This window comes from Peromyscus eremicus, chromosome 13, assembly GCF_949786415.1.
Source record: "Peromyscus eremicus chromosome 13, PerEre_H2_v1, whole genome shotgun sequence".
NCBI classification, from domain to species: Eukaryota; Metazoa; Chordata; class Mammalia; order Rodentia; family Cricetidae; genus Peromyscus; species Peromyscus eremicus.
In genome coordinates this window covers 33,452,007-33,479,957 of record NC_081429.1, presented here as the reverse complement: position 1 = coordinate 33,479,957, position 27,951 = coordinate 33,452,007, and the positions used below count along the sequence as shown (strand labels likewise).

The following is a 27,951-nucleotide window of genomic DNA, read 5'->3' as shown; positions in this document are numbered from 1 at the left end:
ACTTATTTTTTAACAAAGGTATCAAAAATACACATTGGAGAAAATGGCCTCTTTGATAAATGGTGCTTGGGCAAACTGGATGTTCCTATGGGGAAAAGCCACAACATCTCTTGCCCTGCCTAAGAGTCAAATTCAACGTGGATCAAAGACCTTAATGTAAGACCCCCAAATTTGGAACTATTGGAGGAAAACATGGGCAGAACACTTCAAGATATTGGTACAGGCAAGAACACTTTGAAAAGAGCTCCAAGAACTCAGAAAATAATTCTAAATATTGACAAATGGGATTGTGTGAAATTTAAAAACATACCCCAAATCATCCAATTATTAAGTAGTCGAATGAACTGAGAAAAAATTCTCAAAATAGGAAATACAAAAAGCCAATAAATAGTTGAAAAAATAGCTCAATACCCTAAGGGAAATACGAATTAAAACAACACAGAAATCCCATCTTACCCCAGGCAGAATGACAGTCATCCAGAAAAGAAACACCAATAAACACTAGCAAGGATGTGAAGGGAAAAGGAACACTCTTTTACTGTTAGTGGGAGTGTAAACTGATTCAGCCATGGTGGAAATTAGTGTGGTGTTGTAGAAAATTATTTTAAGATGTGTTACTTTTGTTTATGTTGCACTTGTTTAACTCTGTGAAGCTGTGTTACTGTACCTGTCTAAACCACCTGATGGTCTAATAAAGAACTGAGTGGCTAGTATCGAGGCAGGAGGCAGGTAAGAGAATAGATAGAAGGAGAAATCTGGGAGGAGAGGAAGAAGTAGCCAGAGAAGGAGGAGGACTCCAGGGGCCAGCCACCCAGCTACACAGCAAACCACAGAGTAAGAGTAAGATTTACAGAAGTAAGAGAATGGGAAAAGCCCACGGGCAAAAGGTAGACGAGATAATTTAAAGGGAAACTGGCTAGAAACAAGCCAAGCCAAGGCCGGATATTTAAATTAAGAATAAGCCTCTATGTGTGATTTATTTGGGAGCTGGATGGTGGACCCCCAAAAGAGCAAAAACAAGCAACCACAGTGTAGAGACACCTAAAAACTAAAAAGAGAACCTGCCTTACAATTCAGAGGGAGCACTGGTGGTCGTGTACCACCAAATCATTGTACCACAGCATACCAAAAAGATACTTTACATGGATACTAAACATATCCATGTTTACTGCAGGACCACTCACAATAGGCAAGATGTGGACCCAACTAAGAGGGTCATCAACAGAAGAATGGATAAAGAAAATGTGCGCGTGCGCACGCGCGCGCGCGCGCGCGCGCGCGCGCACACACACATACACACACACACACACACACACACACACACACACACACAGGAGTTTTATTTGGCCATTCAAAAAAAAATGATGTCATTTTTCAGGAAAATGGAGGGGAGCTGGACATTGTCATGAAATGAAAAATAAACCAAACTCACAAAGACAAATGTGGTATACTTCCTACCACATGCAGATTCTAGATTTTAAATAATAGGTCTATAAATACATATATATGACACTGAAGTAGAGTGAAGACTCAGGACTTAAAGAGGAAAGGGGAACAAGACGGAGCAATGGGAAGAAGGAAGTAAGACATTTATAACATGACCCAAATATCACACCTATGTAAATATGCATTTATGTATCATATTAAGGGGTCTGAAATATTGAACTAGATGTTATCAGTGTTTCTCTTTGAGTATAGATTATGAAGCTCTTATTTCCTTCTCTAGATTTTTCTGTTTCCTACATTTTTTGGTTCATTTTTTATTTTTATTTGCACATATATTGTGAGAATGTGTATATGGTGTGTGTGTGTGTGTGTGTGTGTGTGTGTACACATACTGCAGTGCACATTTGAAGGTCAGAAGACAACCCTGAATGCTCCTCACCTTCCATCTTGTTTGAGATAGGTTTTTTGTTGTTGTTGTTGTTGTTGTTTTGTGGTCGTTGGCTCCCCCTGCATAAACTCAGTTTACTGGCCCATGAACTTGAGGGATTCACCTGTCTCCTCCTCCTGCCTCCACCTGGGAGAGTGGAGATTACAGACATACACATTCTGGAGATCCTAACTCAGGTCCTCATGCTGGCATGATAAGCATTTGACCCTCTGAACTCCTTTTTTTTTTTTAACATAAGCTCAATGTTTCTTACGTTTAGGAATATTTTAAGATATTTTCATTCTATTTAAACTCTCCTATGAATGTTTTTATGCTTTGGAGAAAGATTAGGCAGTTACTAAGATTACTAATTATCCTGTTTTTCTGTTTGTTTTTTTTTTGTTGTTGTTGTTGTTTGTTTGTTTTTGGTCAACTTGACACAAGGCGGAGGAACTTCAATTGAGAAAATGCCTCCATTGGATTGCCTGGAGGGCATTTTCTTGGTTAATTATTGATGTGGGCAGACCCAACCCACTGGGTTCAGTGTCACCCCTAGAAAGGTGGTCCTGAGAGCTGGAGGAAAGCAGGCTGAGCACGCCATGGGGAGCAAGCCAGTAAGCAGCACTCCTCCGCTGTAGCCTCTGTTTTAGTTCCTTCAGCCAGGTTCCTGCCCTGCTTGATTCAATTCCGGCTTTGGTATTCCCTGATGATGGAGGGTAGTCTGTAAGCCAAGCAAATCCTTTCCTCCCGAAGTTGCTTTTGGTTATGGTGTTTTATCACAGCAATAGCAAGCAAGCAAACACACTAACATTGATCCGTTGTTAGATTTTTTTTATTATTATTACCACTGTGGCTTGAATGACAAATGTCCCCCATAGTCTCAGTCATTTGAGCCCTTGGTCCCCAGTTGGTGGAGGTTTAGGGGCTGTGGCGTTGCTGGAGGAAGTGCATTCCTGTGGGAGGGCTTTGAGATTCAAAGCCCTCTGTCACTTCTATTCACTCTCTGTCTTGCTTATATTTGAAAATGTGAGCTCTCAGCTTCCTGTTCGTCACCCGTGTCTGTCACTTGCTACTGCTGTGTCTCCACACCATGACAGACTCTAATCCCCCTGGAACCATCAACCAAACCCAACTTTTTATAGGTTGCCATGGTCATGGTGTTTTATCACAGCAGCAGAGAAGTAACTCAATCAACATCTTTGCAACAAAGTCCTGAATATCCACTGTATTGGTCATGACCCTGACCTTGAGGGAATAGTCATCAATCCCTGTGATGTCCTCCTGTAACCAGCTTTAATGAAAGAGACCGGAGCCCTGAGTCTTCACACAAAGACCCAGGAAACATTATGGAATAGTGTGTTGCCTTGGCTCTTTCCAACTGCCACAGGAAACGCTAACAGCTTAGAAAACATAATGTTCTTGTGTACTAATGGGACTTTCTTAATGCATTGAGAGATTTTGGTGTCAGAAAGGATCTCTTAAAGCAAAATAAATAAATAAATAAATTTAAAAAAAAAAAAACCCAACCATATTCTTAGAGAGCTCAGAAACAGCTTTTAAAAAGCAGATGTTGATTATACTCCCCCTGCCCTCCGGTAAATTTTGGCCTGTATTTTTGTTGTTGTTGTTACTTCTTTCAAAGTTGCTTTGGGGTGTCTTTTTATAGTTGTAGGACCTAGTTTAGCGATGTGGTAGCCCGCAGCCACGTCTGTCCCATGCTTTGTGTTTGATCTTTTGTCCCTCTTCCTTTGGTGACAGTGAAGAAAAGTTGCCAGAGGACTGGGTTTGGGAGCATCACATCACACTGTCATTGTCAAATGTTCTTGATTAGATGATTGGAATTTTTATTCAGCTTTTATTTTGAAATATTACCATTAAAAAAAAATCTGAGTGCATATTTTCTCCTAAAAACTGAAAATTCAGTTTTAGCCAATTCAATAATATGAGTATATTTTTCATTTTTAAATATAAAATAATTTATAATTTATAATATAAAATAATTTTAAATATAAAATAATTAATAATTAATTAATTCTAATGTAATTTTTTAATTTTTTTGAGGGGGTTGTTTGTTTGTTTGTTTTTTGGTTTTTCGAGACAGGGTTTCTCTGTGTAGTTTTGGTGCCTTTCCTGGATCTTGCTCTGTAGACCAGGCTGACCTCCAACTCACAGAGATCCCCCCTGGCTCTGCCTCCCAAGTGCTGGGATTAAAGGCGAGCACCACCACCGCCTGGCCTAATGTAATTTTTTAAATTGGAATTGTATTAACACTTTGAGTTAGTTTAAGGACAGTTGACCTCCTTATGGTGTGGACTCATTTTATTCCCAAACATGGCAGGACTCTTTAATACTCATTAGTAGAATTTTAATATTTTTCTATAAAGTCTTGCTTGATTTTTTTCCCCCTCGACCCCTTATTTCTGTTACTATTGAAACGTTGTCTTTGAAATTACATTTGCTATTTCCTGCTGGTGTGTAGCAATGCAACTGGACCTTGAGTCCCGACTTTGCAACCTTGTTTAACTGAATAAATTTCCTCTTATTTCTATGAACTTGCTAGGACAACAATACATATGGCAACCTCACTTTTCTTCCGTTCCAATTCTTACGCCTTTCAGACTCAGTTTTTCTCCTTCTCCTCTTCTCTTGTCTCGTCTTTCTTCCCTTCCCATTCCCTTCCTTCCCTCCTTTCTTTTTCTTCCTCATGTTTGTTTTTTCCCATGTTATTTCACAGCTAACAAGCCCTGGAACCACACCGAATGGTAGCAATAGCAAACATGATTGTCCTGTTCTTGACTTTAAGGAAGTAGGTTAGCATCTCACTACAAATATTTGTTCTTGATATGTTTTGTATTTAGTTTTTAAAAAAATTTTATGGGGGGTTGTTTAATAAGAGGTGCTGCCATAAATTATGATTAGAGTTTTTTTTATCAATAAATTGTACTTCTGTCCCCTTTAATCTATAAAAGGAATAGTTAAAAGGGTTCTCCCACTCTTGAACCAAGCTTCTACATTTGGAATCCATTCAGTTTTTTTTCATTACACAATGGATAATTATAATTAATGCTTAAAGAAGATAAGTATATTTCTAATATACTTTTAAAATAATGCTATATTTTAAATGTCTTCCTTCTCTCCATCATGTTTTTCCAGTTACATTTTTCATATGCACAGAAAAATAATAGAGTTTTGGGGTATAAGAGTGTGTGTGTGTGTGTGTTCAGAGACTAACTCAGGTGTTGTTTCTTAGGACATTTGTCTTCTGAGATAGGGTCATTTCTGGAATACATTTCATCTTATATCTTGTGGAATATGGGTGGAGGGAAATGAGAGGGCATACATCACACAAATAGTCCAAATCTGCTCTCTTTTACCGTCTCTAAAGAGTGGACCCTGACAAGTGGACCAGTCACGTGTTTTAAAATACAGCATTGCAGCATGTTGAAGCATCCTGCCGTATTGTTTTCTCAGGTTTCCATGGCAGGAATTCCGCAGACTTTCTGCAGGTGTTCTGTATCACTCAATATTTTTCATAAATCATCTTCCCAGGTCCAGCTTCCCCTCATCTGAGCTCATCGTGATATAGAAAGTATATTTTAGAGCAGTGGTTCTCGACCTTCCTGATGCTGTGACCCTTTAATACAGTTCCTCATGTTGTGGTGACCCCCCAACCATAAAATTATTCCATTGATACTTCATAACTGTAATTTTGCTACTGTTATGAGACAAAATGCAAATATACAGGATATCTGCTAGTCGACTCTTCTGGTGATCGCGATCTACAGGTTGAGAACCACTGTTTTAGAGGACATCTAGATAGTCCATAAATATTCAGCCGACATTCGTGAGGTGCTGAGAATGTGCCAGACCCTGGATTAGAACCTGAGCCCATGGGGTTCTAATCACTTACAGCTCTTAAAGACATGCTGTACCCCCACCCCAGTCCATTCAGAAGGCAGGTAAGTACAAAGGTGAAGAGGACAAATTATTTCTCAAGGATCATCAGAATCCGACTGAACCAGCTCTTCCTTGCTTAGATTCCTTAACCCCCATAGGAAAACACTAAACCAACATTTTGGAAGAGGTTGATGCAAAGACTCCTGATGGAAATGTTTAGAGGGTTTAAAGCTTACCAAACATAGAATTAGGTACAGCTGAAAGTCTTGGGTATAGGAAAGAAAACAATAAATGTGGGCTCTGTAGGAGGAAAAAGTCCTTGGAGATTTTTTTTTTTATTACAGTATGTGACATATACATTTCATGCTTAGGACTCGAATATGGTAAGTAAAGAGAATTTTAAAGTGGGAAAAGGAATTGTGAGCATGAATAATCAGATAAAGCTTCAAGCATGTGGGCACCCTGCTCCTGTTAATTCTGGCCAAAACTTTCACCCAGAAAAGAATTAACTGTTCAATGACCAGAAAAGAGGATCCTTCCAGATTCCAGACTTTGTACTTCTGAGAAAGTGGTCACCCTGGATAGTCTTACTGGGGACATGGGCATTGTGTATGTGGGGGTGCTGTGAAGAGCCTAACTCATATGGAATGACCCTCCTTAAGCCACAGAACAAGGGCCACAAGCTAAGGTCTGGTGGATCAAAAGTTGACCACAGACATACTTTACTCACATGTGGGTTTCATAGTGGGATCTTGTTAGATTTCTTGGTGGCTGCTGCTGCCACCTCCTCCTCCTCCTCTTCCTCCTCTTCCTCATCCTCTTTTTTTAAGAAAACAAGCAATGTTATGGCTTATTCTGCAGGAGTGCATGAGGCTCGTTTGCAATTGTATCGGGCTGCTTGCTGCACAGTGTGTTCACAGTCCCCACCACTTGCCTTTGCCTCACTTCAGACATGGCATTCTTGATCTGTGTCACTTGCATGACCTGAGTAGGCATTTTAATTACTTCTGGTCTAGAAAGCTCCAGAGAAAACAGAATTCCAAGACTAGAAGACGTTTTCTACATCAAATGCTAAGATTCCCCCCTATAATGGTCAAGCGGTTATCTCTGTGGTAGAGACTCGTAGTTTCTGTGGTATGATTAGGTCACACAAAGCCTCTACTGTTGAACTACTGATGAGTATGGAGGACCTTTGTGCTGTTGTTCTGGAACACCTCTGTAGAATTTTGAGCTTTGAACTTTGTCCCCCTCCTTAAAATCTTCCCATTGGCCACCTAGATGGACTGACCACATGCCTCATTGATGCATCAGCTAGGACCTCCATTCTGGGCAAGTCTTATGGGACAAGATGTGTGGTGAGTTTTATAGAGTGCAAACAGTTTAGTAAGCCAGAAAGTTGGAGAGAATATACCAGAAGCAGAGAACCACACAATAAAGGACCAGTGGTGGGAAGAAGTTGCCACGTGGAAAGAACATCTAAAAGACCTGCTTGACAAGATGTCTTAGTTAGGGTTACTATTGCTATGATGAAACACCATAACCAAAGCAAGTTGCGGGGAAAGGGTTTATTTGGCTTATATTTCCATATCACAGTTCTTCATCAAAGGAAATCAAGACAGGAACTCAGCAGGTCAGGAACCTGGAGGCAGGAGCTGATGCAAAGGTCATAGAGGAGTGCTGCTTATTGGATTGCTCACCATGACTTGTTCAGCCTGCTTTCTTATAGAATCCAGGACCACCAGCTCAGGGATGGCACCACCCACAATGGGCTGGGCCCTTCCGTATTGATCACTAAATTAAGAAAATGCCTTAGAGCTAGATTTTATGGAGGCATCTTCTCCATTGAGGCTTTCTTTTCTCTGATGACTAGTATGGGTCAAGTTGACATCACACTAACCAGTACACAAGGGTAGAGGAAGAGTAGAAAAGCATCTAGTCAAAGATGGATATGTTAGATCCATTAACAAAAATCATTTCCAGCCCGATTTTCCAATTAGCATATGTTGAACTTTGTTCCACATAAATAAATCCTCATTTCTAATAGACTGATGACTGTGGTGGTTGGTTTTCATGGCTTAGAATCAGGGTTTAGAACCACACAGGAAAATAATGATGCACAACTTTTGGTACATCTGTGAGGATGTGTCTGAAGAAGACTTAACGCGTGGGGAAGACCACCACCTTAGATATGGAAGGAGCCCTCCTACGGGCTAGGGGCCTAGAGAGAACATGACGGGAGAAAGTAGAAGCCCACAGAGCACCCGCATTCTGTGTCTTGCTTCTTGTCTGCTGTCCTGTGAACAGCTGTCCTCTGCCACAGCTACTGCTGTCATCATTTTCTGCCCTGGGGCCCGGGGCCAAGCTACTATGGAGCAAAGTCTTTCAAACAATGAGCAAAGTGAACAATCCCCTCTTCAAGTACTGTTTCTGTTCCTAGTTTGTTAAATTGATAAGAAAAGTAACCAACAAGATGACTATATGATATCCTATTTCCAATCCATTATTTATCACACTTTGTCTTGCCCATTCACTTAAAGCTCTGTCTTTTACTAAAGTGAACACTATATGGCAAGACTTAGAGATGGATGTCTTAACTGTTCTTCGTATTAAAATATTAATCACTCAACATGTGGAGCCTACATATTTGGGACATCATGATGATGATGATGTTGATATAAATGAGAATGTCGGCGGGACAGGCAGAATTGTGGTTGGGAAGGAAGATTAGAAACTCAGGAGATTCGTTAAGAAATTTGGCTCTTGCCGGGCGGTGGTGGCGCACGCCTTTAATCCCAGCACTTGGGAGGCAGAGCCAGGCGGATCTCTGTGAGTTCGAGGCCAGCCTGGGCTACCAAGTGAGTTCCAGGTAAGGCGCAAAGCTACACAGAGAAACCCTGTCTCGAAAAACCAAAAAAAAAAAAAAAAAAAAAAAAAGAAATTTGGCTCTGGGTGAAGTCAGCAATGGTAAAAGTTACTTGAACTTTTCCCTATTCAATGACAACAAGAGGTCTGAGAATGGTCACCAAAGACTCAGACTGTTTGCCTTCTCAGCTCCTCCGGACTAAGCTGGGCTGTCTTGTGATATTAAGGCAGCTCTTGTTGCTTAGACATCAGAGCCATGTTCAGGTCTGGAAGAAGATGTAGTAATCGATGACAAGCTCTCTCTGCATCTCCCTCTCTTGTTTTTAGTCGGTTTTTATTTATTTATTTATTTATTTTTGGTAACAGGCTCTTGCTCTATAACCCCGGCTGGCCTCAAACTCATGACATTGCCGTCTCAACCTCTTGACTGCTGGGATTATAGAAGTTCACCACCATATCTGGTGTCTGTGTCCTTTTTACAAGTGAAACGAAAGCATAACCAAGGACAGCTCCCCTCCCTGCTTCTCACTGACAGGACTGGATCGCATGGTCACTGGGTCCCATCCTTGCAAAGGAACATGGGAAAGTAGAGGTATCTTGTGTGCGGTTGACTCAGCTCCTTCCCTGAGGTTTGGTTTCAGTTTGAGTTTTGCTAGCGAGTCAAAAGGAGGTAGGTTGTATGCAGTAAGCATTTAATAGCGTCTCTGTGCTGTGCTGTGGAACTCAGCTTGGTAAATAAGACATACGGGCCAAAGTTAACAGGTGGCTTGGGCTGAGAGGAGAAAGCGCCATGAGAAGTGGGGGACACTCTTCTTTACCGTGCATCACACAGGTGCTTTGGTCTAACCCCCCCAAATGAGAATTTAGTCATTCTACAGATGTTTATTGAGAGCTCACCATGTACCAGATGCTGAGCTGGGCCTACAGCATACAGCAGTGAATAGGACAGGTAAACCCCCTTTGCTGTTGTGCCTATAGACTAGTGGGTATGTTCTGGTTTACAGAAGGTCACCTAGGTAAGAAATAGTAGTTTCGTAAGCTTATGATGGTGCTGAGAAATCCCTGCCACCTAGAGTTCTTGTAGCTGGTGTCATGCATTCCTTGTGTTTTGTAATGCTGTAAATGAACGTACCGTTCACATAAGAGTATGAGGAGACCATTGTGGGCAGGACATAATGCTTGACAAGGGTAATAAATGACTTGTTATTGGTTATGTGTTTACTGTGATCTGTTTTGAGATAGAACTCCTGCTTGTGTAGTTCAGGTTGGCCTTAAATGTACTATCCTCTTGCTCAGTCTCCTGAGTGCCAGGATTACAGGACTGGACCACCGTGCTTTATTAAACTTTATTTGTTTAATCATTATTCTTAACACTTACTCGTCTGTTTATTAAAAAGCTGACTATGGGAGCCAGAAAGATGGCTCAACAGTTAAGAACATATAATACTCTTGCAGAAGACCTGAGTTCAATTCCTGGCACCTGGGTCAGGTGGCTCTGAACTGCCTGTAACTCCAGATCCAAGGAATCTGACACCTTCTTCTAGCCTCTGTGGGTACCTGTGTTCAAGTACACCTCCTCATATGTAGATACATACATAATTAAAAATAAAAGAAAATCTTTGCCAGATGTGGTACCCCATGACTTTAATCCTAGCACTCGGGGTAGAGGCAGAAGTAAATCTAAGTGGATCTCTGTGAGTTCAAGGCCAGCCTGGTCTAAGTAGTGAGTTCCAGGCTGGCCAGGGCTACATAGCAAGATCCTGTCTCAAAAAAAAAAAAAAGGTTGACTGAAGCACAGTATTTGGTGTTATATTAACACATCTGTGTGTACCTCAGGCTTACAAAATGTGTGTGTATGTATATGTGTGTGATATAAGCACATGCCTGTGTATATGCACATGCTGAGGTCACAGGAAGACATCAGGTGTCCGATTCTATTCCTCATTATCTTATCACTTGGAGATAGGGTCTCTCACTGAACTTGTAGCTAGGCCAGCGGCTAGCTAGCCCTAGCATCCTCCTGTCTCTGCCCTGTGCAGTGTTTGGGTTACAGGCATATGCAGCGATGCTAAGTTATTTTTTATGTGGGTACTAGGTTCTGTCCTCCGGTCTTCATGCTTGTACAGCCACTTCTGGTACCCACTGTGCTGTCTCTCCAGCTCCCTGTTTACTGAGTCCCTTAATGACTTCTGAAGATCGTGTCAAGTGGCTGCCCTGTACTTTCTAGTGATTCTGTGATGCTTTTGGTGACAAAGTTCCCCTAACACTGTGTTTCTCAGAGCAGTTCCCTATTGTTAAGGGATTCACTCTGGTCCAGTGACAGGGAGAAATAAGTATAGTAAGGAAACTCAGTTGTAGCTGGACAAAGACTAGCAAAAGGGAGAGAACACGCCTCTGATACCACGAAACAACTGCTGTCACTACGACGCGGCCAGGACACTGCGGCAGGACAGCATCCAAAATGACCAGTTGGTGTCTGGCCACACCTAACTTTTGATTCAAGCCTGGAAAGCACATGCTTGAGAATTCCTCACAGAGCTGAAAACTTGGGAATCATTTAGCATCTTCATCTAAGCAAGACTGGGGGCTCCTGCTGGATTCTATCTGAAAAGAACCCAAAGCAGCCCTTTCAAATTTCATTTTTGTTCTATGTGAGGAGCACCACATTTGACCTTCCCAGCCACCGTCTATGACTTCTTGGTTTCTACTGGTCAACTCGGGTGGGTGAAGCAAATGGCTGCGTTTCTGTCATGTTACAAGCTTTGTGACATACACCAGCATCCAGTTCTTACGTGGGGGAATGAGGGCTGGTAAAGAGAGCATAGATCTCTGGTCTTGGGGGTTGGGTTGGGATGTTTACTGTCTCGCTTGGTAGCATACAGACAGGCTAGCCTCTTGGAGGAAACTTCCCTCTCCTGCAAAGTGGAATTAATCCTGATTTGTTATATGGTATTGTAAAAAGTGTGAGAGGCAATACAGATGATGGGCACACAGAAAGTGCTTAATAAATGCCCACTCCATGCTGTGTATGTTGCCAGCGTTAGGAGACTCTACATTATCTGGTGCTGTGTTCACAGTGTGGAACAAGTCTCCAAGAAACATGATGTTTTCGGTGCAGAAGTCTCACACTCGAAATTTTATAGACTGTGAACAGCCTGGTGACATGAGCAGGGATGAGGCTCCCCTGGTGGTGTGTCTCTGAAGCTCAGCATGCAGCATGTTTTATCTCCCCGGTTTACATGCTTGTGCAGACAGCAGAATATGGAACCAGTCAGACTCCTCATTATGACAGTGGTCCGGAGCCAGGAGCCAATCATCCAGTGACAAAGAGCTTGGTGACCAGCTGTTCCCCATCTCCAGTGAGCCGAGAGCAGGAGGAAATGGGTTTAAGCTGCGTGAAGGATTGGGGTTATTTATGGCAGAGTTTCTTGATGCTGAAGGTTGCTCAACATTAGGACTGGATTACAGAGAGAGGCTGGAGAATTCCTGTTGGTGGAGACTGTGAAAACATGTTCTTGTTTGTGACATTACTACGGAGGCTGTCTTCCAACTGTGCTCTGTCTCGGCTCTCTCCCTTTCAACCCAGATGGCCCAAGTGAACCATCCCTAACAGACTGGAGACAGGGAGGTTGGTGTGCAGAAAAGAGAAAAAGCGTTCACACTGAACTTGTCACAGCATCATCCACTTTGCGGCACTCTGATCACAGGCTTTCGTATTTTACATCAAGGTAGACAAACACAAATTAGCTGATGCCTAGGATTGCAAAGTCTACCAGATGAAAAGTAAAAGGAGTCAAGTTTGCATCTTTGATTAATGTGGATTGCATGTTGTGCTTTTTTGTTTGTTTGTTTGTTTGTTTTGTTTCACTGCTGAGGGTGAAATCTAGGGCCCCGTGTGTACTGAGCTGGTGCTGGACCACTGAGCCACACACTTTTCCCCATTCTTTTTTCCTTCTAAAAGCACAGTCTTGCACCAACAGTAGTGGTTCAGGTCTGTATCCCAGCACATGGGAGAGTGGGGCAGGGAGGTCAGAACTTCAAGGTCAGCTGTACTACCTAGAAAGTCTGTCTCAAAATAACTAAAAAGGGCCAGGGAGATAGCTCAGTTAGCAAAATGCTTGTCTTGCAAGCATGAGGACCTGGGTTCAATCCCCAGAACCCACAGAAAAAAATTTCACGCTTGATTATGTGTGTTTAGAATCCCAGTGCTGGGAAGGTGGACACAGGCAGATTCCTGGGGTTCACTGGCCAGCCAGCCTAGCTTACTTCCACAAGTTCCAGGCCGTGAGAGATCCTGTTTCCAAAAAAAAAATGGAAAGTGCCTGAGGTTATTGTTTAACCTCTACATATATGTGTGCACACACATAGGCCACCCCTCCTCCATTCATGTATATCTGTACACACATGCATGGATATACACACCTGCACACACTTGCATACATACCTCCACACACATGCACCTACACACTTGTACACATACATAAAATATATACATACACACAGAGAGAGAAACAACCCCAACTAAATAAATTTAAATTAAATAAAATTTAAAAATATAGCCCTAATTTGTATCAGTCAGTTCTTATCACAGTTCCTGTGAGAATGCATGCTACTGCCAGAGTACAGCTTTTAAGAGCAACACAAAGTTTGAAGAACTTTTCAGTTTTGCCAATGGATGCTTTGCAGGTCACGTTTGTGTACCAGAGAATGCGTGTATATGTGCACTGTAATTCTGTGTGCTTCGCACCCACTTGTGACCTCTGCTTTGTGAGATGATGTCAGCACATTGGCGCCATTGGCAAGGAGAAGATGAGCTTTGGGCCAAATTGAAGCCCGTGTGTGGGCTGCAGAATTCCTCTTTTAAAATGAGAACTCTGTATTTGTGAGCTGCGCCATAGCAGTTGCTGTTTGCTGATTAAAACAATCAGATGCTGTCAATTTTCATCTGCTTCAATCTAGAAGTACTCATTCACCCACTTAAGAATAATGAGCATATACAGCGTTCTGGATTATCTCGTGCACTACAGAGGCGTTCTACCTCCTGTTTTATAAAGTGCTCACTTTCTGCCCTACACCCTGAGTTATTTGCTAGTAAGCTGTGCCCAGTTATAGGTGACGTCAGCAATTGCCTACATACCATGCATTATCTTGTTTGTGACGAGTTACAAGAATCTATCTTCCCAGGACTCGTGCCTTTATCTAAATCCCTAAAACTCTTCTCACAAATAGTCTATGCATCTGAGGAAACGGCCCCATAGACACAAGACTGGCCTCCCTCTTACTGTTTCTTTCCATCCTTACTTAGTTATAGCTACCAGTCTCTAAAATACCACTATTTTGAAATGAACTGGGTGTCGGTGAGACGAAAACAATTGCTACCCACAGACAGGTAGACAGGTTTTCCCACCACAAAGGTAGAAAGAGTTCCTAGCTAGAACTCACGATAGACGTCCAATTGCTTACTAGTGATTGTGTTCTCCTAAGGAAAAAGTTGTGTGGAGGGAGATTGGGGGGGCAAGCCTTTGTGTTTTTGAGGTAAAGGAGACACTAGAAGAACCACAGTGTGCTTTTTAGATTTTCTATTTGTTCTAGAACTCAGACACCAGTGAAAGTACTTCTTTCCCCGCCCTCCCCCCTTCTTCCCTCCCTCCTCACCTCTGTTAATTCCTCCCACATTTAAGGCTGCTTCACATTAATTGATTGCTCTCAACCCCCGTGCGTATTTCTTTCACAACTTAGAAAGTGAATTTTGACCAAATACACAGTGTATTCTTGTTCTCTTAACTGGAATTGCATCTCTACTCCCTATGTTTCTTTCACTTTAAGTTAAAAAATAAATAAATAAATTAGATAGATTGATAGATAGGTAGATAGATACATACATCATAAATATATACATACATACATACATAAAAGCCATGCTAACGAGAAGAGTAAGGGGTGAACTGGAATTGGGGAGATTTAAAAAAGAAAAAAAACTCCCCACAGAAGCAAAATCTCAGAGTACAAATAAAGTAGTATCTGTAAAGTGCTCATGTTCTTCACGTGGCCTCAAAAAGGTGCAGATTACTCTTTATATCAATAAAGAACACGTTGAAAGTCACATCGATCCTATAGAAAACCTTGGGACCACACAGGACACTCTAGCCGAGTCATTTCCCAGCAGCAAGGGTGCTAAGAATTACCTTGATGCACATAGGAGCCCAGATCTTTTGTGTTCCTGTCCATGCAGCTGGCTTGACACTGTAGGGCCACTCCGTAGGCCAGGGTGCTGGGACCCAAGGACCTTCCTCACATCTGAGGTTCAGAATCTCGTGCGTGCTTTCCCATTTCCTTCTCAGCGCCTCCGCTTCGCTGTTTCAGGTACATGGAAATGAAGGACGGAGTGAGAAATAAGGGTGTGTATGTTTAAAACCTCTTTCCGCGTTCACTCTACCTAGGGACGGGCCTTTGTGGAAGCCCCTTGACAGGAGCCACTGTTCAATGAGAACTCATGGAGAATCATCACCATCATCCTCTTACGTGTCCTCAGCGGGTTCTGAATGTCAGACAATGGCCCCGAGTTTCATTGCAATCATGCACTTTATTTTCACAACTCTGGGAGATACATTATGCTGTGAAATAGATACATTATTATTATTATTATTATTATTATTATTACTATTATTATTATTATCATTGTAGTCAAGGCCCAGATAGATTCACCCACTTGCTCAAGCAATTGACTGACGGTGTGCATTGTACAGATAGGCCAGTTTGGAACTCACTCCACCAGGAATTAAGATTCCAGGAATGGAATCCACATGTGTGCCTATCCCCAGGCTTCCAGCCAGTCACAGACGAAGGAGAGGCTCACCAGTTCCAGCTCCTCCCTGCTGAACTAGTGGCTGCTGCTGGATTCAGAGGGCTGTCGTTATCTTCAAATGTGTCCCCACTGGGGATCCCACCAGACTCCACGGTATAGCTCCAAACCCATGGTCACTCAGACAGTCCTGGGTCAGCTCAGTGGGTCACAAAACAAAAGAAAAAGACATGAATATGGGAAAGGAAGCTGCAGGGGGTGGGAGGGGAGTTGACGGGAGTGAAGGGTGATGAGATGGGGTGGGGGCTGAATAATCAGTAAGCATTATATACATGGGTAAAATCGTCAAAAGACAAATGAATTCGTTAGAAAAAAAGAAATAGGGCAGTGAGATGGCTAGGCGGGAAAAGGCACGGAGGCTGACTGAGTCCCCAGGACCCACATGGGAGAAGGAGAGAATCAGTTAGTCCTCTGACCTCCTCACACGTGCTGTATCACAAGCCATGCATGTGCCCTCATGTGTGCATGCAAACACACACACACACACACACACACACACACACACACACTCACACACACACACACACACACAAATACACATACAATAAGTAAATATCATAAGTTTTTTTTTTTTAAAGAAAAAAATGAATGGTTTCTGTTGACAAATGTGTCACCCTGAGAAATCCCAACCCTGATAACTCAGTGAGTGAAGGTGGCTTTGGTGGAACCACAAAGAAATCATCCACAGTCTCACACTCGTCACACCCTGACTGTGTTCTGTACCCCTCTGTCCAAATTGGTAGCCGATGTCCACATGTGGCTGTTGAGCTCTAGTCACATGTGACCGGCATGGCAGCGGGACTGGACTCCTTCTCACAGAATTAAAAACAGTCACACATGGTTACCATATTGGACAGCACCGCTCAGCGACTTGCAGATCCAACCTTGCAAATCCAACCTTATCTGTGCTCGTTCACCCTGCCTCCTTCAGCAGGCCAGCTTCAAATACAGTTGGAATTTCGAGGCATGCACTATACAAATTACTGCATTTAAGTTTAATCCTGTGAAGAAGAAAACGTGGCGTGTTCTCACAGGGAATCCAGGTGACAAAAGGCTTGAAGGAGTGGGATGGCATGCCCTGGGGGTCCACGAGTTAGTGCCCGGCCCAAGTGACATCTCTCTCTGCTCATGAGGGCACAGGGATGACGTGAGCTGGACCACGGGCTTCACTGCTCACAAGCACAAAAGCAGACTATTCTGAAGGAACACAGCGGGAGAGGTTATTTTTCCTGCTTAAGTTGTGGGCTGCATGTGACGACAAGAACAAAATTGTCCCTTCTGGGTCCTGTCACCAAATTATTAGTTAAGAAGAATCAAAGAGCCGTGAAAGCGTCTTTCAACTCTGGCGGTTAAACCCTTCTCGCTCCCCACAATTCTTCTGGAGCTGCTGTGATTAAAAATCAGTCTCCAGGGACCTGCATTTTTTTTTTTTTTTTGTCCAAAGGAGTTTCTCTTCCCATCCTTCAGAAGCATAAAAGTAGCCCAGGCGGAGCCTTATACTTTATTAATGCTGTAAACTATTCAGTGGGTTTTCTATTGTTCTCCATTTCCTGTGTCTTTTTTAACTACCATGTTTTCCAAACATGAGGCATACAGGATGGCAGACAAGTACACCAGTGTAGACTCCATGCCTCAAAAACTTACTAAGCAGCTAATTGAAGGCTGTGTTATTCTTGGCTTCCTACCTTAACCTATGCGACCTGGAAAGCTAGGTTAGAATTTATAATCCTGGGACTCTAGAATTCCCTGTGGGAATGCCGCTGGCTAGGGAGGCAGCCAGGATCACATTTAGGACAGGACATGGAATTCTCCAGCACATTCTTCAGACTGTCTATGATCCTAAGAGCAGCATAGGTCTCAGGCCTAGTGCCCACTGAGACAGAGCTGTTGTTCATCTTAGGCCTGACTTGAGCTATGTGACATGAGCAGGTGTGGCACATGGGCTTGGGCATTTGGGCAGGGAATGCTAAGATTCCAGAGGCTTGGAGAAAGATCTAGAAGACTGGCCTTGCTCTGAGAGGATTCCACAGAAGGACTTGCTCTGAGAATAGGGTCAAAGTGGAGCTTCTAAACCAGACAGGATCTAGGTTATAGATCCTGGCGATGGTCAAGACTGGCTGTATAGTTTTCTCTGAAAAGCACTGGCTGGCTTTCAGCACCTCCCTGTGGAAATGAACTTGGCTTCCTGCCATTCCTTGTAGATCAGGGTGGGACAACACTGGTCAGAGTTGCCCTTTAAGGTCCACTTTTGGCTGCTTCTGGTGGTGGCACACGCCTTTAATCCCAGCACTTGGGAGGCAGAGGCAGAGGCAGCCAGATCTCTGTGAGTTTGAGGCCAGCCTGGTTTACAAAGCGAGTTTCAGGACAGCCAGGGATACATAGGGAAACCCTGTCTCGAATCCCTGCCTCCCCACAAAAAATCTACTTCTAAAAAAAAAAAAAAAGACATGAAAGAAGAAGAGGGACTAGTTGTAAGGAGGAAGGGACCAGCCAGAGTGTGAGAGGAACAAGAGAGAGCAAGGCGAGGGGGGGGGGGCGTGAATAAGATCAAAATACATTTGTACGTGTATGAAAATGTCCTAATGAAGGCTTGCCTCTTATCTCCTCTTGCCTCTGTACTTTTAAAGTCTCTTCCTGATTTTTCCTGGGGGATATGTAAATAGTGTCTACTCATCCTAGGTGGGGTATCAAGACAAACCAAAAACAAAAACAAAAAGTTCCACTCAAGTCTAGCTTGTTGGGCCAATGAGTTTAATTGAAATTACTTACAGGACAATGGGTAAGGGGTTCGCTACACGAGTGTGGGCAACTGCTAAAGGTGGCCACACCACCTCACTCCTTGCAATTGTGAACAGCTCGTAAGTCTTCAAAAGCGACGGGGCCTCGTGTGCCCTTCCTATGCCATCTTGTGACCCACGGGCCAGAGGTCAGCTTTGGGTGTCATTCCTCAGTTGCTGTCTACCTTGTCTTTTGAGGCAGGATCTCTCATTGGCCTGGAGCTCTCCAACTAGGCTATGTTAGCTGGTCATCGCCTCCCCGGTTCTGGGGATTATGAGCACCTGCCACAAAGCCTGGCTTTTGAAACATGGGTTCGGAGAATCAAATTTGAACGTAAAAGCAAGCACCGAGCTATCTCTTCAGTCTGACAGGTAATCAGAGCTTCTCTAATGACCAACAGCGAAAGCCATGCCGTGCCCAGGAGACGTCCCGCAACACATCCCTAAGACTGGGGGTATGTCTCATGGAGAACTTTTCTAGTCTGAGTGGAGCCCTGGAGCCCCAGAACATCAGAAAATGAAAATAAAATAAAGCGAACAAAAGAGCGCCTATAGGCCTGTTTGTGTTCACAGCTGTGACAGGATGTGGTATGATCTGGAGTGTAATGGATTCTCAGTGGGGACAGCTCTGCTCACACATTAGTCCTTCTGTGTGAGAGAAGCACCAGAGACCCTCCTTACAATTCCCAGCAACTCCGTGGACCCAAATGGGGCTACGACTGTGAATTTGTAAGCAACATCCATGCTGCTGTCTGGAAGCCACACTCCAAAGGACAAGGTCTGAGATTCTGGAGTTGCTGAAGTCATCCTTTTAACTGGAGAAGCCCCGTGGCTGACAGTCGGTTGAGGAGATGTATAACTGGCGTAATAGGGCAGCTTCTCCCTGATGTAGAAAGGATAATGGGTAAGGGGTTTGCTTAAGAGGGTATAGGTGGGGCTCTGTATACTTGGACCTCCATCGACCATCCTCTGTGTTGTGCTTTGTTTTTGAGGGTCTTTAGCATGTAGCCCTGACTGACCGGAAACTCACTTTGTAGCCCAGGCTGGTCTCAAACTCCCACAGATCCACCGGCCTCTGCCTTTTGGGTGCTAGGCTAAAGTCCTGAACCACCACCCCTGACACCATCAGCCATTTTGACATGAGGCTTTAAGACTTCAAATGTTCTTTTATTTCCCCCTTTCATGGCCATCCTGATTTTTTTTTTTTTTTGTCTTCCTTTTATGTGCGGAGATACCATACATGGGTCATCAAGGTCTAGTTCGCTTCCATACTGCCAAGTCACAGTACTCTGAACCATCTCTGACACATCAGGGTCATCGGCTGAGGTCAGCCAGTACTTTCTGGAAAGCGTCTTCCTGTGGAAAGAAATGAGAACCACATTTGGCACACTTGGCCATCCCCGAGGTCTATTTCCGTAGGTGTAGGAACACAGTCCATGTTTACTGAGCAGGAATCCCAAGCATGCTATGTTGGTGGTGAAGGAGCCTCGTCGAAGCCCAGAGCCTGCGGGCTAACTCAGGGTGGGTCGGCGCTCAGTCTGTGGCATTCGGTCACCATCCGTGAAAGACAGACTCGCTTTCTCTGGGTTTCATCAAGTTGTTTTTGTTCCTGTGGTCTCTTCCTAAATAACTATTATCAAATCCCACATGGCAAAGCCAAGGCCTGACATGGACAAGCATGACTCATCCTCTGGGTGGACCACGAGGCGCGCTGAGTTCTCGGTTTTTGTTTCGGATAGGAAGTGGGGGCACTCAGAGGTCACCCACAGGAACAGCATCCTTTCCCCTTCCGGCTGGTGTCAAAATCCAAGTCACCCTTTCAGGGTGGCTTCCTCGCCTCTTTTCCTCCCATCCCGATGGCTTTCTTTCTTCTTTTTAATTTGTTTGCTTCCTCTGCTTTATATCCTACCAGGAGCTGATAGCCTTTTGAAATCCTTCGCTTTATACTGTTAATAAAAGTAGTACAAGCACACCTCCCACTGATTAAGCATCTACTGCTATGGCTGATTCCCCACAATGCGTTCACGTGTGTGTTCCTTTGGTTGTCCTGAAGATCCAGCATTGAGTCGAAGGTGTAACAACACCAAGACCCTCTGAGGTTCTGTTCTCCGTTTAACTCAGCCAAAGGATTTGCAGCAAGTTAAGCAGGCTGATGGGTTCCTAACCACGGAGGGCTTGGCCTCACCTGCTATAAGAGGGACAGGGGATGGTCCTTCTGCCTAAACCCCTGTAGTGGTCCATTCCTATTCCCGAGTCATCCTTCATTTCTTCAGCAGTGTGCCTGAGCTGTGGGCCTTCGATGACCTTAAAGCATGCCCGCAGAGGAGTTTCTGCAAAGCAAGGAAAAGAACAACCATGCATGGTGGCACAATCCTGTTGCTCTGGAGCAGTGGTTCTCAACCTGTGGGTCGCAATCATCGCGAAACACACGTTTCCGACGGTCTTAGGAACTGAGACACTGCTCAGCGGCAGAATTTCAGTTGTGAAGTAGCAATGAAAATAAATTTATGGTTGGGGGTTCCATCGGAAATCTGTTTTCCAATAGTCAAGACCCACAGGTTGAGAACAGCTGCTCTGGAGGTTGAAGGAGGAGTATGGTGAATCTGAGGCTAGCTCGGGCTGTGTAGGGAAACGTTGTAGCTGTGAGGAGACAGAAAGCAGGGATGAGAGACTTGAAGTCCTTGGGAAGATTCACCCAGGGGACACTGTCAGTGTGGATGTGGAAAAGAGTGTGAAGTAGAGAGAGACTAGAAAATATGGTGCTTCCATGTGCTCCAGCAGATGCGGGCAAGGAACTCTACTGGGAAGTGTCTTAGGTGGGAGAAGCCATGCCCGTGTAACCAGTAGTGACTCAGGGGACCTCTTGGGTGTTCCCGCCAGCCTTCACCTCCCCCAGTACAAGGGTGAAAGAAAACACGTGACACAGAAAAAGTGGAGTCAAAACCAGGATGTAAAATATGTCCCAGCACTCAGGAGGCAGAGGCAGGCAGACCTCAGAGGTTGAGGGCTACTGCTGCCTGGGGGACCAGCCTCCAGCATCACATGGCTGGAAAGAAATCTGTGGAGTCAGTGTGCTATGACTTTTTTATCTGAGGAGGTACGGGAAAAGACATTCACAGACTCTCTTGATGGTTTCCTTCTGACTTTTTTTGTTGTTGTTTTTCAACAGGGTTTCTCTGTGTAATTTTAGAGCCTGTCCTGGAACTCACTCTGTAGACCAGGCTGGCCTTGAACTCACAGAGATCCACCTGCCTCTGCCTCCCGAGTGCTAGGATTAAAAGCATGCGCCACTACCGCCCGGCCTGACTTTTTCTTTATTATTCTTCTGTATTCTCTAATCTCTATTTTCTATTCTGGGTCTTTATTTTTTTCTCTACAGCTTATATACTCCAACAAAATCTTTTAGGCAATATAAAAATCACAACATGGTTACATTCTATTTTTCAAGTGTGTCCTTGTAAACTTTAAATTGTTTTCTAGGTTTTTTTTCATCTTAAAGCTATTATCAAAAACGTCTTTATCTAATCTGAAGTTATTTTAAGGCTTTGTTTCAGCTATGATGTACACCAAAACCTGTGAATTCATCTTTTAATATCAAGATTAAAAAAAATTTAAGTTAGCCTGGTTCCTGGGACTCAATTGTTGTCCTTAATCATTAACCTGAACTGCAATCTATGCAGCTCCTTAGGTGAAACTCTTAGGCCCTAGCTGTGTGACACTTACTTGTGTTTATTTTCAATCATCAAAACTCTATTTAAACTAACATTATTGTTATCAGTTAGACAATACAGCTTAGGAAGAAATCATCTTTATAATAATTCACAGGTAAAAATGCCCAATGGAATAGGATATTTCCATGAGATAAACACACTATATTACAGGCAGTGGGGATCTCCCTGCACCCATTCACACCGTGCCAGATACCAGAGGAAGATGGCAGCAGCAAACATGTAAAGGCACAGCAGAAGCAAAGGACATTCTAGAGTCCGTGGTCTCAAGCCTTGCCTATCTGAGATTCACCCATCAGGGATTCGCCTCCTGGTGGGCTGACACCTTGAACTTCAATGGCCCCCTTCTGCTCCTCTGGCACAGCCATGACCACCAGCAGAGGCCAGCCTGGTCTATGCAGTGAGTTCCCTGACATCCAGGGCTACACAGAGAAACCCTGTCTCAAAAAACAAAATAAAACAAAACTATACAAAACAACACAAAATGTCCTCAGACCTAGTGAAAACTGCTCAGGGCATGTTACATAATACTACAACTTATCAGACGAATGCAGTCACAATTGTGTGAAAACACCTATCACTGCGCACAGCTTTGCACTAGGAGGAAACAGTAGGAATGTTCTAAGAGGCTAAGTCTGCGGAATAGAACAATGGGTAATTTGGGTTTTGTTTTTGAATTTTCAGGGTTTTTTTTTTTTTTCAATTGAAATGTGTTAATCAGAAAAAAAAAGAAAAAAAAAAAAAACAAGTGGAAATCAGATTCCCGGGAAGAAAATGCAATATAAAAGACTCAAACTTTCATCTCAAAACTACAGTTAAAAAATAAGTCACAAAGCACACAGAAATCAGAGGGTCAGCAACAGGCTGGGTGAAAAGGCCATTGTTCCCCCCCACTGCATGTTCCTTTGTGTGTGTACTCACAATTTCAAAGCTCTTCCTGAGTTTATTTTTGTGACTAGTGATTTTAAGCTTCCTTAGACCCACCCTTCCAGTGGGCAATGACAGTTTGAAAATGTGGAGGAAGCTAATGGGATATCTTACAAGTTTTCCACGTAGAAAAGACTTAGGAGGGGTGTAAGGCCAGACCCTCTGGACAAAATGTCCTCTCCCGTTCCCCTCATGTTCTTTCCCAGTCTGGTGAATCCCTGCTCCACCAGGATGTCTGCTGACAGATAGTGACAAGTCACCCCTGGAAGGGTGAGATGGACCGGAGAGGGAAAATGCTTCCCAAGTCCTGTGCTTACCATCCTGGGTTCCTTTAGAGCTGTCAGAAATAGAGGGGAGATTTAAGATGTGGGGGAGGGGACGTTCCACAGCACAACTACCTCTATGCCACCTCTTTCTCTATGGCATGCACACTTCTCCCATGATAGTCTTGGATAAACAAAATAGCCAGCTAGAATTTCTGTACCCAAGAAAGAAGGAAGCAGGAAGTCCCTCTGATAAAACCTTGACTTTGGCGTTGAGTTAATTGAGTTTCAGGTTTGTTACTATTAATTTAAACGTTTGCTTATAACTCCATCACAGGTAAAAGATTATTAAGGAGGAAAGTTCACATGTGTCTGAATAGCTTTTCTTATACTTTTGGTGGCTTTTTTTTTTTAAAAAAAAAGCTTTAGAAAATGTCTGTGAAGACTGCAGCTGGGCGTCATGGCACAGCCCTGTAATCCTCACCCAGGAGGCTGAAATAGGAGGGTTTGAGGACAGAAGGAGCTTTATGGCAACTGCACAACACTGAAGCCAAACCAAAGAAAGAAGGAAGGGAAGGAAGGAAGGATGGGTAGTGCTCAGTGATAGAACTATTACCTAGTATTGCAAAGTCCTTGGTTTGGTCACTGGTACTTCTTTAGAGGGAATTCAGACCAAGTAGGGGCATACAGTGAAGGTAGAGGAGATAGCCAGCCCTACCATGTTTATGTTCTTCATTCTGTACCCTGTTTCTGTCTCTGTCTCTGTCTGTCTGTCTGTCTGTCTCTCTCTCTCTGTCTCTGTCTCTGTCTCTGTCTCTGTGTGTGTGTGTGTGCGCGCGCGCACACACACACACACACACACACACACACGCACGCGTGCATGTATACATGTTTGGGGTGGTGGAATTTTCCAGATTAGAACTAATGAACCCAAGTTCATATGACTCCTTCTTGAACATCATCTCGATCTTCCAAATGTCATTTTGATAAGTTAATATGAACAAATCAGAAACATCTGCAGCAAAAAAAAATCCCTCCCCCAACACACAAGGACTTAGCAATTAAATGGGAAAAATGTTTGGCACAAATGTTTTGGGTTTTAGTGGATCCAGAATGTTTTGAAAAATTGTTCGAAGACGTTTCGGGACGTCTGAAGGACAGCTGGCTTGCTCTCCCTTTAGAACTGGCAGTGGTTATTTCTGTTCTCTGTGTCACTCCACATTGCTCTTCTGGTCTGTGGAGGGAATGCTCTTGCAGAGGTGCTGGTCTCTGTCCTCTGAAAAGTCTGTACATTGCTGTCCCCTGCAGATGCTGACCCATTCCTCTATTCTGTTCTTAAGAAAACCCAAAGGGCTGGGTTTTAGGCCCCAGGGATCTAAAAGTCATAAGGAAGCAAGACTGTGTTCAATTGCAAGGCCCATGCCTAGACTCAGGCCCAAAGTCATGGGTGACTTAGATCGCTGTGTCCTGCTGTTGAGATTTTCCCAGTTGGTAGCCCAAGCTTACTGTTCCTGATGATGCCCAACACGGTCACTGTGCCTTGAGAAAAAAGACAGAGAAGACATCAGAGATGTTCAGAGGATGAGCTGAGAGCTGAAGGATCAGCCAGGGGAAAAACACAGTTGGGTTGTAGACAGGATAAACTACCATTTTTTTAAAAAGCCACACTATGCCCAGACCCCTTTGCCCTCCCTGGTAGTCTTGGACCCAGATGGATGGATCTTGACAAAGGCCAACAAAGCAGAAGAAAATGATTAGTGTGCGGTTTCCTTTCCAGCTTTTGTTTGAAGAAGTCATCCTTCCATTTTTACTGAGTCTCACCGACCTGAAATTTCAATCACCCGACCTCAGGGAAGACAGCTGCTAGATCACCCAACCTGTGATCCAAGCTGGACTCGTGGATGAGAGATGCAACCTTCGCATGCTTTCACTCCTGGCTTTTCTTTTTCTCATTCCTTCTTTTTCTTTACCGTCTTTCTTGGTCATCATCATTCTGTTTTCCTTCTGGGCTCGAAGCCTTGATTCCCCAGTGTTTAAAAAGAAACAGCGGGGGAAGCATGTTAGTGTACAGATTTGTGTCCGGGTGAGCTTGGATCGATGGAACCACCACTGGGCACTAATGGCAATGAGTTGGAGGCCTAGCTATAAAGGCATGTTGTCCATTACTGGAAACTTAGCTAGAAACGGCAGAAGAATCCCTACTCAGCCAGCTTGGGTTAGAAAAGGCAAATTTTAGAATTTCCAATGTTACTCTTACTATTATACTCTTCCCTTATATTTTATTTCACTTTGAAAAAATAAGATTTCTTTTTCAGTTAAGTGTGAAAACTATCAGTGGCATAGACACCTAATGACAGCGGTTCCTCCCACACAAGAGGCTGGCTTCTCAGCCGGAACTGAGGTGATCCAAATGCCCTTGCTAGAGCAACAGATGAGGCTTGTTTTCTGTATTATGCTGGTCTGAGAAGGCAGGGTCGATCTTCAAATCGAACTGTGACCCTGTCTTTACTAATTTTGGGTTTATTATCCAGAAAGTATGTAGACTTCTCCCAACTCAAGGCCAGGAGCCCCAAGCCAGCTTATTTTATCTGCCAATGAGCCAGTTCTCTGTTAGTTCATTGAAGTGTATGTTTTGTGAGCTCTTCCTTTGTGACTTTCTATGGGGAAGGTGCTTGACTGACATCCATTCTCGCCCTTAGCCTATGGCAGGATTTCCCCGGAGGCTTCGTTTTGCCCAATAGTTTAATCTGTTGCTTTAGTTACGATGCCTTGCATTCTTATCTATGCCTGTTGTGTCCTCTATGGCTGGGGATTGAATCTGAGTCTTATTTTTGTGTTTTGAAATCTTTGCACCTGGTCCTTATTACTCAGGGTGTGACCTATACCCACCAATAAGCATCATCCTCCCTTGGGAGCTCTCGGACGGCTCAGTCCTACCCCAGGTCAATTTGCATTTTAACAAATGGTGATTTGGTTGTCTATTAGAATTGAAAAGCTCTTTGCAGAAGATGTCACTGCTTTCCCTATGGCCAACCATCATCATCACCATCTTCTGGGTCGTCATCACCACAACCACCACCACATTGTCATCATCATCATCATGGTAACAACTAGCTTTCACTGAGAAATGTCCGCCCTCCCTCAATCCTCCCAGCATCTTTTTGTGGCTTGTTCTGTTACTCTTCCCATTTAATGCATAAACTGAGGCCTAGTGAGATCATATGATTGAAGTGACGTTATTCAGGCAGTGAGCCGTGAGCCAGCCTGGCTTTAACCACAGCCTCTAATCCATTGGCCTGGGATCCTAACCACCTGGCTCTGTGACCTGTCCTCTCCCTCACCACGTCAGCCATTTATTTGGCATTCTAATAATCATGATTAGAGAAAGAACATTCAAATTTCTCAACCAGGTCAGTGTCAACAGCAGTGACCACCTGCTATTTATATATATCCTGCTATTTATCCTTACACACCCACACACACACACACACACACAAAAAAAAAAAACCCAACAAAACAATAACAACAATAACAACAAAAAACAGTAGGGAGAATTAGCTGTTTTCCATTTGTTCTGTCTGCTTGCAAGGAAAGTGACTGATCCATGTTTGGTTTTGGTTTCTGCATTCTTCAAGCCATTTTCTGTCTGTAGAACAGTGGTTCTCAGCCTGTGGGTCAAGACCTTTTTGAGGGGATCAAATGACATTTTCACAGGGGTCACAAATCAAATATCCTGCATATCAGATATTTACATTCTGATTCATAACAGTAGCAAAGTTGCAGTTATGAAGTAGCAATGAAAATAATTTTATGTTGGGGTCACCACAACATGAGGAACTGTATTAAAGGGTCACAGCATTAGGAAGGTTGAGAACCAGTGTTCTAGAATGTTCTGCCAGGCTCATGGAACATTTATTGTGTTGTAGAATGAAGTGTTACCTGGTTCTAGAATAAATACCTTTAATCCCAGCACTTGGGAGGCAAAGACAGGTGGATCTGTATAAGTTGGAGGCCAGCCTGGTCTACAGAGAGTTCTAGGCCAGCTAAGGCTGTACAGAGAAACCCTATTTTGAAAACAAAACTAACCAAACAACAACAACAAAATAAAGCCCAATTAAGAACATTAAATGATAATGTTCTCCTTTTGATAAACCATTACTAAGGACAGAGTGCCATTGGTGTATTCTGTAAAAGGCCTTTGGGTCTTAAAGTCATTTAAAAACAAGTGTCTAATGGGTTTAATGTCTCTCAGCCTCGAGAGTGAGCTGCTTCTACTGCCCCTGATGAAAGTAGCCTGCTTAGACTTGCCGCTGTCCTCTCAGTATGGACTTCATCTAGGCCTGTTGTAATAGTGCGATGTCTTGGACTTGACCTTTGGAAGAAGACATATTTATAGCTCTAATGTGAGAAAAGAATAGGCTAGTAGTGTGGCCTTGCCTCAAGGTTCTTCCAGAGTTCACCTTAGAGACCTCAAAGTTAGGTTGGCATGGCTACAGCCCATGTGCTTGGGGCCAAAGGTTATTAACAGGAAGGTGATATCTGGGCCAGGAAGAGGCACGAAGCTCAGTGGTTTTTAAGCTGATTGCCACACTTCCCTGGTGGGTTCTGCTGAGGGCTTTGAAGGAGTAGGAGAAATGTGACCTACGACAGCTTCCCCAGGCTCTTCCTCATCAACCTACTTGGACATTCCGTCTTACATCGTTGTGTTCCAGTTGTGGGGCAACATCTTATTTGATGAGCTGTTTCCTCCTCCTGCCTCTCA

The 27,951-nt window shown here is 43.6% G+C and overlaps 1 protein-coding gene across 1 annotated transcript in view; it reads left to right on the top strand.

The window, feature by feature from the left end:
* Sgpp2 (sphingosine-1-phosphate phosphatase 2) overlaps positions 1-27,951 on the top strand; it is a 110,629-nt gene that overhangs the window by 19,114 nt on the left and 63,564 nt on the right. The window contains exon 2 of the mRNA XM_059278509.1: positions 16,706-16,713. Within this exon, the coding sequence (XP_059134492.1) occupies positions 16,706-16,713 (8 nt within the window). The remainder of the gene's footprint in view (positions 1-16,705; positions 16,714-27,951) is intronic.